The 14,690-nt window shown below is 40.6% G+C and overlaps 1 protein-coding gene across 1 annotated transcript in view; it reads right to left on the bottom strand.

Moving 5' to 3' along the window:
- ROBO1 (roundabout guidance receptor 1) overlaps nt 1–12,834 on the bottom strand; it is a gene marked incomplete at its 5' end in the record, with an annotated part of 534,368 nt that extends 521,534 nt beyond the window's left edge. The window contains one exon of the mRNA XM_065420893.1: nt 12,813–12,834. Within this exon, the coding sequence (XP_065276965.1) occupies nt 12,813–12,834 (22 nt within the window). The remainder of the gene's footprint in view (nt 1–12,812) is intronic.
- Nucleotides 12,835–14,690: the final 1,856 nt, after the last annotated feature.

Genomic DNA, 14,690 nt, shown 5'->3' with positions numbered 1-14,690 from the left:
CATTGATTTACAAAAGAAGTTCAGTTGTTCCAAAAGATACTATTATAATTTGTCAGATCCTGAGCTGGTGTAAATTGTCATAGCCCCATGGACTTCAACCGTTTTCACCAGCCTCTATCTGGAAGCTTCCTCCCTGTATGTTTACGCTGATTGGATTGCCTCCTTTTCTAAGATGTGTCTGAAATGATGTCTTTGGGACAGGGAAAGGGGGGTTGGGCACTACTGAAATATACATAAATCAATGGGCACTACTGAAATATACATAAATCAATACATCAGCTTTACAAACACCTAACGTGAACATTGTCTATCAGCTCAGTAGTACATTTCTCAAAATTATGTGGATGTGGATGCTTGTAAACAAAGTTACAGAAAAGTTATCGAACAGGCACAACAGCCAATTTTCAGATGAGGATTGATTGGTTTAATGCAGTAAAAGGCTTAGGACAAGATTGCTCAACATAGCTCCACCGAAGGCAATAGAGCTAGGCTGATTTATACTGGATGAGGATCTGGCCCATTAAAACTGTACATGCCACAATAGGGCTTTTTAATAGATTTAATATTTGGCTTTTAGAAAACAAGATTACCACGTGTGAAGAAAATCCTGCTAGAGTGGAGACGATTTTAAACTCCTTTCCCTCTTTATTTTTATTTCGCATTATAATACAAGCCAAAGATTTTTAAATTAATTACAAACAAAGGGGAGTTTCCTGTTATGCTAATGCATGTTTTTGGCAAGCTATCCCTTTGCATTCCATTTTTTAAATACAAATATAATGGCTAATTGTAGGCGACAGCAGCTTTGTCATATACTCACCAGGTACTTATTTGTGCAGCAGCAGTTATATTTCTTCTGGAAACAAATTCTTTATTATGTACTCTCAAATTCTAAAAGTTCAAGCTTTATTTGCAAACAATTGGCACAGAGAGGAACATTATAAACATTTAATTATACAGCAAATATTTCAGATAGAAGGATTTAAATTGCAACACTTGGTGATATATCGGGCACTGCTTTAAACATGAATTGCAGGAACACTCCGTGGTATCTTCTAACCTATTTAATTGTCACTTAGTTTAATCTTCCCTACCCCTTGACTTCTCTTAGCTCTTCTCCCCACCCCTTTACATTGGCATTCACCAGTCTTAGAACTCATGTGCTCTACATCTGCTACCATTTCTTTCTCTTCCAGACAAAACTGGAGGTAACAGCAATTCCAGCTAATTAAGTGGTGCTTGAAGTTAGTTAACAGGTGGTTGCCCCAGCTGCTTTAGTTGCATGGGTAGACAGACCCCCTTTGCTATCCTACATAAGGCACCATGATTAATTAGGACAAGGAACCATGTGTTAGTGATGGACAAACAGATTTATAACAGCATTTCCTTCTCTAAGACAGCAAACAAAATTTCTTCAGAAGATACAAAATAAATAGGCTACTTGGTGATGTGCACCATAATCATCTAGACTATGTGCAGATTATGTCATATGCATAAGAAATAGTTTGTGTGGGTTTTTTTAACTTTACTTTTTTGGCTGTTAATATAACAAAACAAGCTCTCTATCCTACCTCAGGATTTTTTTAATATTACCTAAAATCATCTTATATTACATATATTTCAAATGATAATTCCCTCAGTAATCAAAACGGTTGGTAATGACAGTTAAATAATACCAACTACAGCCTATGTACTCGGGGAGGGTGCTACGCAAGCTTCCCCCCACTCCTCTCTTCAGGTGCACCCCAATTCTGATCAGTCACACTCGTCTTGTTCCCGCAACCATTACTCAAGTCTATTGCCTTCAAACAGACTGCTCCTGTGATTAAGGGCTACAGGAGTGGGTCCATTTCTACTACTTTAGCCATGCGTTGTTGTTGCAAAGTTGCATTATGTGACTGTTTTGTTATGTAGTTAAGTAACCACTAAAGGGTAGGATGGAATCAAGTTCAGTTTCTCTTAACATAATGCATGACTTGAACCAAAATCTTCATAGATGAACTATTGCTGAATCTACTGTCCCACTTAACCATCCCTCTCTGTTTTTTATACAGTTAAACAAGCTCTTTTTTCGTCACGTGTAATTAGAAAAACCTATGAACTTCCCCTGTTAAATATGCTATTGCTTATAGATGGCAAATGAAAATATCTGTCCTGATTCAACACTCCATGACACTGGGTTTTCACCAGAGTGACTCCAAAATAAAACAAATATAAAAATAAAGTGTTGAGTCACACACGCACATACATTGCAAAAGTTGTGAAAGTGTCATAGATTAATATTTATATAGTGGCATTATGATCATTTCTGTCTTATTTTCTCTTTCTTTCCTGGTAGTCCCTAACTTACTGTTAACCCTTTTTTGACCATTGCTGCACGCTGAGGAGAAGTTTCCAGGGAACTATCCATGGTGACTCCAAGATCTCTTCCTTGGGTGGTAATAGCTAATTTAGAACCCATCATTGTATCTGTATATTGGGGATTACTTTTTCCAATGTGCATTATTTTGCACTTATCAACCCTGAATTTCATCTGCCATTTTGTTGCCCAGTCACCCAGTTTTGTGAGATCTCTATAACTCTTTGTAGACTGCTTTGGACTTAACTATCTTGAATAATTTGTATCATCTGCAAATGTTGCCAGTCCACTGTTCACCCCTTTTCCAGATCATTAATGAATATGTTGAACAGCACAGGTCTCAGTACAGATACTTGGGGAACCCCGCTGATCACCGCTCTCAATTGTGCAAACTGACTTATTCCTACCCTTTTTTCCTATCTTTCAACCAATTACTGACCCATGAGAGGACCTTCCCTCATACTCTGTGGCTACATTGTTTCCTTAAGAGCCTTTAGTGTGGGACCTTGTCAAAGAGTTTCTGAAAATCCAAGTACACTATGCCGACTGGATTGACCTTATCCTCATGTTTGTTGAATCCCTCAAATAATTCTAATAGATTGGTGACGCATGACTGCCCTTTACAAAAGCTGTAAAAAAAAAATCATGTTCATTTATGTGTTTGATAATTCTGTTCTTTACTATAGGTTCTACCAATTTGCCCAGTACTGAAGTTACAGGCTCATGAGCCTGTAATTGCCAGGATCTCTTCTGGAAGCCTTTTCAAAAAATTGGTGTTACATTAGCTTCCTTGGAGTTATTTGGTATGGGGTCTGATTTGAGTGATAGGTTACAAATGACAATTAGTAGTTCTGCAATTTCATATTTGAGTTCCTTCAGAACTCTTTGATTAATACCATCTGGTTCTGGTGACTTATTACTGTTTAATTTAAGAATTTGCTCTGAAACCTTTTCTGTTGACACATCAATTTGGGACAGTACTTCAGATTTGTCACCCCAAAAGAATAGTTCTGATGTGGGTATCTTCTGCAGTTCCTATGCAGTGAAAACTGATGCAAAGAATTCATTTAGCTTCTCTTCAATGGCCTTGTCTTCCTTGAATGCCCTTTAGCGCTATCATTGTCCACTATCTCCACTGCCTGTTTGGCTGTCTTCTTGCTTCTGATGTACTTAAAAAATATATTGTTAGCTTTTGCATCTTTACCAAGTTGTTTCTCAAATTCTTTCTTGAGCTGCCTCATTATGCTTTTACATTTTGCTTTCCAGAATTATTGCTCCTTCCTATTTTCCTCATTAGGATTTGATTTCCAAATTTTAAACAATGCCTATTTGATCTAATGGCCTCCATTATTCTGCTATTTAGCCATGGTGTCATTCTTTTGTTACTCCCACTCTCTTTTTTGATTTTGGGCATACATTTAGTCTGAGCCTCTATTACGGTGTTTTTAAGTAGTCTCCATGTTGCTTGCAGGCATTTTACCCTTGTGATTGTCCATCTAATTTGTGTCCTCATTCTTTCGTATTTTCCTTTTTTAACGTTAAATGTTAGTATGGTGGATTTTTTTGTACCCCCCCCCCCCACCAAGGATTCTAAATTTAATTGTATTATGGTCAGTCTTACAAAGTAGTCCAGCTATAGTTACCTCTTGGACTAGATCCTGTGAGCTACTTAGGACAAAATCAAGAATTGCCTCTCTCCTTGTGCTGCAAGAAGCAGTCATTTAATGTGTTTGTCTCTGCATCACACCCTGAGGTGACATTTACCCAGTCAATATAAGGATAATTGAAATCACCCATTATTATTGCATTTCCTGGTTTTGTAGCCTTTCTAACCTCCCTTAGCATTTCACAATCACTGTCATCATCCTTGTCACATGATCGGTAGTATATTCCTACTGATATACTCTTATTATTCAAGCATGGAATTTCTATCCATAGAGATTCTGTGGTACAGCTTGATTCATTTAAGATTTTCACCTTATTTGACTATGCTTTTTTAACATTTAGTGCCACTCCCCTACCAGTGCAACCTACTCAGTCATTCCTATATAGTTTGTACCCTGGTATTACCATGTCTCCTTGATTATCATCATTCCACCATGTTTCCCTGCTGTCTATTATATCAATATCCTATTTAATGCCAGACATTCTAGTTCACCCATTTTAGTATTTAGACTTCTAGCACTTCTAGCACTTATACATTTTGTCAATATGCAGTGGCTTGCCTTCATGTGTTATGTTTAAATGGGATTCTTTTATGTTCCTCTCTTGCTCCTACCAACTTCTTTTCTATCCTCTATACTAGGAAATAAAGTTCCCCTTATAATAAATTCTAGACTACTCCTTCCACTAAAGAGTCTCTGGTTCCTAATAATTCTAACTCCCTCCTCCCAACACCATTGTCTCATCCATGCATTTAGATATTGTAGTTCTGTCTATTTTTACTGGCCCTGTGCGTGGAACTGGAAGCATTTCAGAGGATGCTACCATAGAGGTCCTGGATTTGAATCTTTTCCCTACCAGCCTAAATTTGGCTTCCAATCCAATATAGCTGCTGGGAAGTCTGTGCAAAACCATTAGAAACTGAATCCACTTCTTCAGCATACGCCTCTGAACACCTTCGCCCCTCTAGTAACACAGTTCCATTTGGAGCCATGTTGCCATCAGTTGTGGTCTCAATGTTAGTATCCCATCCCTATCTCCAAGAGGGGCTGCAGGCATGGAGGAGAGTTACTGCTAGTTCTACCATATGAATTTCTTCTGGGCAATAGTTGGCTGGCTGGTAAAAGTCAGATCCCTTATACAATAAATGATTGGATATATAAGCATTCGTTGGTAAAATTCCATATGAGGCTGAAGTCCTCTCTCTATAAATCCTCAAAATGCTTACATTGTGCATATTCAGAATTCTATTAGTAAAGCTGCAAATGCACTTAAAAGCCACAAGCCTTAACTTGTAATGATTCATACAAATGGTAGTAAGTTCATATAATATTTCATAACAGTTCCATAGCATCTTTCATTTGAAGATCTCATTTCTCAGTGAGATTAATGTGAACCTCAAAAGAAAGCACAGGGTCAAAAATTACTCCAAGTTTATGAACTCAAACGGCAGGAAGAATAAAGCCACAATGAAATGAAAAAGCCAAGGAGAACAACAATCAATAACTGTTCTATCTCATCAGAATTCAAGCTCTACAAAATTAATATCAGATAGGCAATCATGCAACACAGCAAGATGCATTCAGGATGTACCGGGAACTACAAATATCTCTGGGTATTGTCAATTTGTAATATTGTGTATCCTGAGCATGGGAATTATTAGCCAGAGGCAGTAATTTCAAAACTAAATGGATTCCTCAGTAGATCTATGGGAACCCCAGAAATAATTAGAGCACCATTCAAAGACAAGGCCCAAAACAATAAAGTGTGGACATTTGAAAAATGATATGGTTTAAACCACACAAGGATACCGAGAGAACAATACAGGTGTTCAGTTAATGTGCGTGCACACACAAAAAAACCCATCAAAAATTGATGGCTAATAGTATCAAGCATGTTAGACAGGGTCAAGAATACTAACAAAATCAAAGCCTGGACTGCAAACTCGCAGAGGACAATGTGCACCCACAGAATTGTCATAAGCACTCTGGAGCTCCCTCATTTTTGTAATAAAAACATATTTATTTTTTGTGCTGCTGGATGCAGGGCAGGTAAGCAATGAATGGAATAAGGTAGATATGCTGCCATTATTTTGAAGTGTAGCGTTGGAGAGGTTATTAATTAGAGACCAATACATCAGACTTCTAATCCAAGAAGAATATTGGAATAATTTATTAGAGATGAAGGAGTGCATTATTTAAGTGAAATGGAAGCACAGACAACTCCCCAGTACAGGCTCACTAAGAATACATGGTATCAAAGAGAGCTGATACATGATGACATTTCTGTGGAGTGTCTATCAAAATATAGGGATGGTACCTGCAGACATGATGTTCCTCGAATTCAAGCATAACTTTGGACAGGAAATTAAAAGGGACAGAACTTGGACAAAATTAGAGGAATTTCTTTAGCAAGCCCCATTTTTCTGTTTGTTTTCATTTCTGTTAATTGTGTCACTGCAACAATCATCAATCATAGTTAAAATCAGCCACCTTAAAACAAGGAATAAGAAATAATTCTATCATTAACAGTACTAGAAGTCACATCCATATATATCACGTGCACCGTGCCTAGCCCGATGGGTCCCAACTAGATTAGGGCATCTAGGCTCTACTGTAATATAAATAATAAAACAACATTCCCTCAGCAGCAATCAGAACAAGGAAGAGTACCACAATTAGCATAAGAGTCCCAGTTTTGAATCCTAAGCACATATAGTTAGGCACCCAAAATTGACTTTACATGCTCAAGTGAACATAGGGTATCCTATTTTTTTTACGGTATCCAGCTACTCACTTGGGACCTGCAATCAGATTTAGATGCCCAAATTGGAAAATTTGGTTCACTGTGATTCTCCACTTGACTTAAAAACTAAATAAACATATAAGTGAAAAAGAAACCACAGAAAACAAAATCATTGATAAGAGGAGGAGCAACACCAGGCTATACATGATGCTACTGATTGTCACTATTAAAAATAGCTAGGCTTGGAATGATTAGATTTTTATTGGTAAATGTCAATAAATAGAGTTGCACCATACACACAGAAGCTGAAGAAAAAAAATATTTCCATCAATAATAATCCAACTATATAGATAGGCAAAGTAGGACAAATGCCACTTAAGAAGATCGTATTCAAATTTGATTTAAAGCTATTTACTTTGTATATTTTGTGTTTGACAGATGATATTGACAATTTGTGTTTAATGGTTATTAAGCTTCAGCTTTTTAAACTTCAACATCTATTGTAATTAAATAATTATTTTCTGACACCTCCTTGATAATTTCCAGCAACTGTGAAGTGATAAAAATCTAAACAAATGCTTAAAACCCATAATTTTGTATAACTGTGAAAATTTATATGATAAATATAGAAAAGTCCATAAAAAAACATTGATATTATCCGTCAAAATTATACAAATATAAAAATCAAATTTAAAAATGTCCTCACAATTCAGACCATGTATCATCACTATCCCTAAAATTAAAAGGCCACAAATGACATTGAAAACTTGCAGGCCTGTTGGTTTTGGATAGTATTACATTAGAACATTAATTCACTTGGGCCTTCACTAGATCATCTCTCTACCTCAGGGGTGGGCAAACTTTTTGACCCAAGGGCCACACTGGGGTTCCAAAACTGTATGGAGGGCCGGGTAGTGAAGGCTGTGCCTCCCCAAACAGCCTGGCTCCCGCCCCCTATCCAACCCCTCCCACTTCCCGCCCCCCTCAGAACCCCCAACCCATCCAACCCCCCTCGCTCCTTGTCCCCTAATCGCCCCCTCCTGGGACCCCCCCGCCCCAACCGCCCCCTCCCGGGACCCCACCCCCATCCAACTCCCCTGCTCCCAGTCCCCTGACTGCCCCGACCCCTAGCCACACCTCTGCCCCCTGACAGGCCCCCCAGGACCCCACACCTATCCAAGCCCCCGTTCCCTGTCCCCTGACCCCTCTCCACACTTCACACCCCCTGAGATTCCCACGCTTATCCAACCCCCCCACACACACACGTTCCCTGTCCCCTGACCGCCCCCCAGAACCTCCGCCCCATCCAACCGCCCCCTGCTCCCTGTCCCCTGACTGCCTCCTGGGACCCCCCGCCCCTTATCCAACCCGCCAGCCCCGGCCCTATTACCATGCCGCTCAGAGGGGCCGGGCAGGACAGTCCCACAGGCCGGATGTGGCCTGCGGGCCGTAGTTTGTCCACCCCTGCTCTACCTAGACAGACCTTTTCTAGCTCAAAGTCACTCCAAACTTATTCTAGCCTTCATGAATTTAGGGAGTACACCTCTACCCCGATAGAACGCTGTCCTCGGGAGCCAAACAATCTTACCGTGTTATAGGTGAAACCACGTTATATCGAACTTGCTTTGATCCGCTGGAGTGCACAGCCCTGCCCCCCCAGAACGCTGCTTTACCGCGTTATATCCGAATTTGTGTTATATCGGGTCGCATTATATCGGGGTAGAGGTGTTTAAGGATGAAGTGTACTGGAGAAAGGAGGCATAGGACAAAACAAAACAAAAGCATCCCCAGAGGGACAAGAGCATCTAGGGTATTAAATGTAACTGATCTTCATTCCTTCTCATTTTAGTAAGTATAGCTGCAGAAGCACTCTGGAGAAGTTCTGTGCTGTCATAAGATACCTAAACATACACCAGAATGGACAAATACTTGGAATACTTGAGAACAATACAAATAACAAATTCAGATAGAACTTGATCAGACATTCAGCTAAGGCAGGGGTCGGCAACGTTCGGCACGCGGCTCGCCAGGGTAAGCACCCTGGCGGGCCGGGCCAGTTTATTTACCTGCTGACGCGGCAGGTTCGGCCGATCGCTGCCCCCACTGGCCGTGGTTCGCCGTCCCGGGCCAATGGGGGTGGCGAGAAGCAGCGCGCGCGAGCGATGTGCTGGCCGCAGCTTCTCGCCGCCCCCATTGGCCCGGGACGGCGAACCGCGGCCAGTGGGGGCCGCGATCGGCCGAACCTGCTGCGTCAGCAGGTAAATAAACTGGCCCAGCCCACCAGGGTGCTTACCCTGGCGAGCCGCATGCCGAACGTTGCCGACCCCTGAGCTAAGGGATAGGACAACAGTAACTCATAACTGGTTAGAAATGAAAACAACACATAGTTGGCATTATTTTATCACCTGGGCTTCACATCTCAGATAAAAGAGCCACTGTCCAAAAAGGTGATAAGGAGATTGAAGTTTTAAAATCATAGAAATGGACCCCGTTCGCAATATCAGTTTTATACTGGTGTCACTCCACTAAAGTCAACAGAGATACTCTGCCATAAGACTGGAGTAACAGTGTGATGATAAGGGCCTTCAGTGTACAGGGGACACCCAGACCCCCAAAATAACAGCAAGCAAATTAGGAAAGTAAAGGCTTCATCAGAGAGCAAGAGTGTTTCAAGTGTGGAGCACAAAAACCATCCATTTCAACAAAAGTTTCTAGAATGCTGCCAGGGGGATTCATGGTCATTCTGCTCTGGTCTTTTGATAGTTTTGACATCCTTTCTGTAACTGCAAAGACTGAGCTGGGGGGGACAAACTTGTCTCGAGAAAATAATATTTTTGTTGGTTTTTTTGCTAAAACCAAATATCACCTGGCAGTTTCCCTCTAATTTGTTATATATTTTTTTTCAATATGCTGAATGGAAATATTTTAGGAAATGCTTTTAGATTTAGCAAAGAATTCACTTCCATGTACTGGCAGAAATGAAGTTTTTTTCAGTGATTCAAGGTAAAATTTACAAAAATCAAGATAAAAAAAAGAGTTTGTCTGAATTTCACAAACGACACTAAAATTTCAGTGAAATAATAGGAATGAACATGATGTTTCACCAATCAGAATACATGATGTAGCTTTAGTTCCAGAATGAGAATGATAGGGTGGAGTTTGAGCTCAGCAATTAAAAATGCTCACGTGGTAATCCGAGAGACAAGGTCGGTGAGGTAATATCTTTTATTGGACCAACTTCTGTTAGTGAGAGAGACAAGCTTTTGAACCACACAGAGCTCTTCTTCAGGTCTGGGAAAGGTACTCCGAGCTCAGTTAGAAAAATAGAATTTATTAAGGAGAACATAAAATCCACTTGATTAAGAACTGTTTGAGTAAATGAAGGTTTTTCCTTTCTGTGTAGTAAGGAAATGTGGTTGAATTTAAGCTGATCCCTCAATTATCATATCCAGATGGTGATTCAGTTAATGGATATATTATTGATTCTCTTTTGTGTTCATTTTTACATGCATCATTCAACCAAGGTGAAAGTGGACACAACCTGCTTTTCATTTGTTATAGACGTGCCTGGACAATTTTCATACATATGGCCCAGAATTTAAGATTTTGTGAAGCAATAACAGACTGACAGCCACTTAAAATCTTTGATTATCCAGAAAATAGAAACAGCTTGAACCGGTTATTCTGACCCACCAGAATACTTGATCCATTTTCTTCAGTGGCCACTTATGGGGAAAAAAGAAGGTAATTCAACTTCCATGAACATTTAATCTGGGATAGTCACATGAACTGAAGGAATTTAGGTGCCTGACTCTCATTGAATTTCTGTGTGTGTTGGGTTCCTAACTCTCTAAAAAAAAACAGGAGTACTTGTGGCACCTTAGAGACTAACAAATTTATTAGAGCATAAGCTTTCGTGGGCTACAACCCACTTCTTCGGATGCATATAGAGTGAAACATATATTGAGGAGATATATATACACACATACAGAGAGCATGAACAGGTGGGAGTTGTCTTACCAAGTCTGAGAGGCCAATTAAGTAAGAGAAAAAAAAAAAAAAAAAAAAAAAAAAGAGAAAAAAAACTTTTGAAGTGATAATCAAGATAGCCCAGTACAGCTGTCGTCATCATGAATAAATTGGAATATGACCAAGAGGCTGCTAGACAGCTCTCTAACACCATATTCTACAGGCCATTATCCTCTGATCCCACTGAGGATTACCTAAAGAAACTACACCATCTGCTAAAAAAACTCCCTGACAAAGCACAGGAACAAATCTGTACAGACACATGCCTAGAACCCCGACCAGGGACATTCTATTTGCTACCCAAGATCCATAAACCTGGAAATCCTGGACGCCCCATCATCTCAGGCATTGGCACCCTAACATCAGGCTTGTCTGGTTATGTGGACTCTCTCCTCAGACCCTACGCTACCAGCACTCCTAGCTATCTTCGAGATACTAGTGACTTCCTGAGGAAACTAGAATCCATCGGTGACCTTCCAGAAAACACCATCCTGGCCACTATGGACGTAGAAGCCCTCTACACCAATATTCCACACACAGATGGACTACAAGCTATCAGGAACAGTATCCCCGATAATGTTACAGCTAACCTGGTGGCTGAACTCTGTGACTTTGTCCTCACCCACAACTATTTCACATTTGGGGACAATATATACCTTCAAGTCAGCGGCACTGCTATGGGTACCCGCATGGCCCCACAGTATGCCAACATTTTTATGGCTGACTTAGAACAACGCTTCCTTAGCTTTCGTCCCCTAACACCCCTACTCTACTTGCGCTACATTGATGACATCTTCATCGTCTGGACCCATGGAAAAGAAGCCCTTGAGGAATTCCACCATGATTTCAATAATTTCCATCCCACCATCAACCTCAGCCTAGATCAATCCACACAAGCGGTCCATTTCCTGGACACTACTGTGCTAATAAGCGATGGTCACATAAATACCACCCTGTACCGGAAACCTACTGACCGCTACACTTACCTACATGCCTCCAGCTTCCATCCAGGACACACCACACGATCCATTGTCTACAGCCAAGCTCTAAGATATAACCGCATTTGCTCCAATCCCTCAGATAGAGACAAGCACCTACAAGATCTCTATCAAGCATTCTTAAAACTACAATACCCACCTGCTGAAGTGAAAAAACAAATTGACAGAGCCAGACGAGTACCCAGAAGTCACCTCCTACAAGACAGGGCCAACAAAGAAAATAACAGAACACCACTAGCTGTCACCTTCAGCCCCCAACTAAAACCTCTCCAGCGCATCATCAGAGATCTACAACCTATCCTGAAAGATGATCCTTTACTCTCACAGATCTTGGGAGACAGACCTGTCCTCGCTTACAGACAACCCCCCAACCTAAAGCAAATACTCACCAGCAACCACACATCACTGAACAAAAACACTGACCCAGGAACCTATCCTTGTAACAAAGCCCGATGCCAACTCTGTCCACATATCTATTCAAGTGACACCATCATAGGGCCTAATCACATCAGCCATACCATCAGAGGCTCGTTCACCTGCACATCTACCAATGTGATATATGCCATCATGTGCCAGCAATGCCCCTCTGCCATGTACATTGGCCAAACCGGACAGTCTCTACGCAAAAGAATTAATGGACACAAATCTGACATCAGGAATCATAATACTCAAAAACCAGTGGGAGAACACTTTAACCTGTCTGGCCATTCTTTGACAGACCTGCGGGTGGCTATCTTAAAACAGAAAAACTTCAAAAACAGACTCCAACGAGAGACTGCTGAGCTGGAATTGATATGCAAACTAGACACAATCAACTCAGGGCTAAATAGGGATTGGGAATGGCTGAGCCATTACAAACATTGAATCTATCTCCCCTTGTAAGTATTCTCACACTTGCTTCTTATCAAACTGTCTGTACTGGGCTATCTTGATTATCACTTCAAAAGTTTTTTTTCTCTTTTTTTTTCTTTTCTTTTTTTTTTCTTTTTTTTTCCTCTTACTTAATTGGCCTCTCAGACTTGGTAAGACAACTCCCACCTGTTCATGCTCTCTGTATGTGTGTATATATATCTCCTCAATATATGTTTCACTCTATATGCATCCGAAGAAGTGGGTTGTAGCCCACGAAAGCTTATGCTCTAATAAATTTGTTAGTCTCTAAGGTGCCACAAGTACTCCTGTTTTTTTTGCGGATACAGACTAACACGGCTGCTACTCTGAAACCTAACTCTCTAAAGTTCCTGTGGAAGCCCTGCACCTAATCCTTGGTCTTTCCATTAAAACAATCAACAAATATAAGCAACTTCCTCAGTTCAGTGGGAAGAAAAAACACTCTACATCTTGCACGATCGGGCCTTTATTGAATCAGTCTGTAGTGAAAATTGGAGAGTAGAATAAAATGGGAATAGAATGCAGCTGGGAACTTGGCTTAAGTATCCAGCATGTTAAAAATGCACTAGGGAACCTTTAGTGTGCACCAGCAGGGTCTTCACAGATCAGTTAACAAGAAACACATTAGCGTTCTTCAGAAATCACCCATAGTCCTCATTACTAAACCTTGTGGGCAAACCACTAGTGGTCACCTGTGAAAAATTTTAAGAGACTTGGTATCGCATAGGCAGCATGTGATGGTTCTTGGGGTACCCAGGACTGTGAGTCACCTTGTTTTACCCCCGGCCTCCAGCAAGAGGGAGACTTGCTTGTGCTTAACTGGATGTCAGAACCCTGACATCTCCAGTCTGTTAACCACCCAAACAATCTCCTCTGGGCTATGCCAGCCTTTGCTTAGCAGGTTAACAATAGGTGTACCCCAGTCTCGGAGCCCCTACGAAGTGTTCCCCTGTAGCGTCCAGATCCTTATGCACTAAACGCTCACAGAAATACCAGGCCTGCTATTCCCAAGGGGTCAGTGTACACACTAGCTTGTTTGATTCAGCTCAGGGTCAGTTCCTTATACTATACCACAGCAATGAGATATATTTATAGTGAAAACTATCATAAGTTTATCAAAAATGAAGATTTATGAGATAGTGAGTAAGGATGATGGACACAGAAAAGTTACATATAAAACAAAATTATAACACAATTCTTGGAGACTAAACTTAACAGGCAAATCTTCTGTATAAATAATGACAGGTTTCAGAGTAGCAGCCGTGTTAGTCTGTATCCTCAAAAAGAACAGGAGTACTTGTGGCACCTTAGAGACTAACAAATTTATTAGAGCATAAGCTTTCGTGGGCTACAACCCACTTCTTCGGATGCATATAGAGTGAAACATATATTGAGGAGATATATATACACACACATACAGAGAGCATGAACAGGTGGGAGTTGTCTTACCAACTCTGAGAGGCCAATTAAGTAAGAGAAAAAAAACTTTTGAAGTGATAATCAAGATGGCTCAGTACAGACAGGAACACTTTAACCTGTCTGGCCATTCTATGACAGACCTGCGGGTGGCTATCTTAAAACAGAAAAACTTCAAAAACAGACTCCAACGAGAGACTGCTGAGCTGGAATTGATATGCAAACTAGACACAATCAACACAGGATTAAATAAAGACTGGGAATGGCTGAGCCATTACAAACATTGAATCTATCTCCCCTTGTAAGTATTTTCACACTTGCTTCTTATCAAACTGTCTGTACTGAGCCATCTTGATTATCACTTCAAAAGTTTTTTTTCTCTTACTTAATTGGCCTCTCAGAGTTGGTAAGACAACTCCCACCTGTTCATGCTCTCTGTATGTGTGTGTATATATATCTCCTCAATATATGTTTCACTCTATATGCATCCGAAGAAGTGGGTTGTAGCCCACGAAAGCTTATGCTCTAATAAATTTGTTAGTCTCTAAGGTGCCACAAGTACTCCTGTTCTTTTTTCTGTATAAATAAGT

Source organism: Emys orbicularis, chromosome 1, assembly GCF_028017835.1.
Source record: "Emys orbicularis isolate rEmyOrb1 chromosome 1, rEmyOrb1.hap1, whole genome shotgun sequence".
Classification (NCBI taxonomy): Eukaryota; Metazoa; Chordata; order Testudines; family Emydidae; genus Emys; species Emys orbicularis.
Note: the sequence above shows the minus strand (reverse complement) of the source record. Positions and strands in the feature narration are given on the sequence as shown.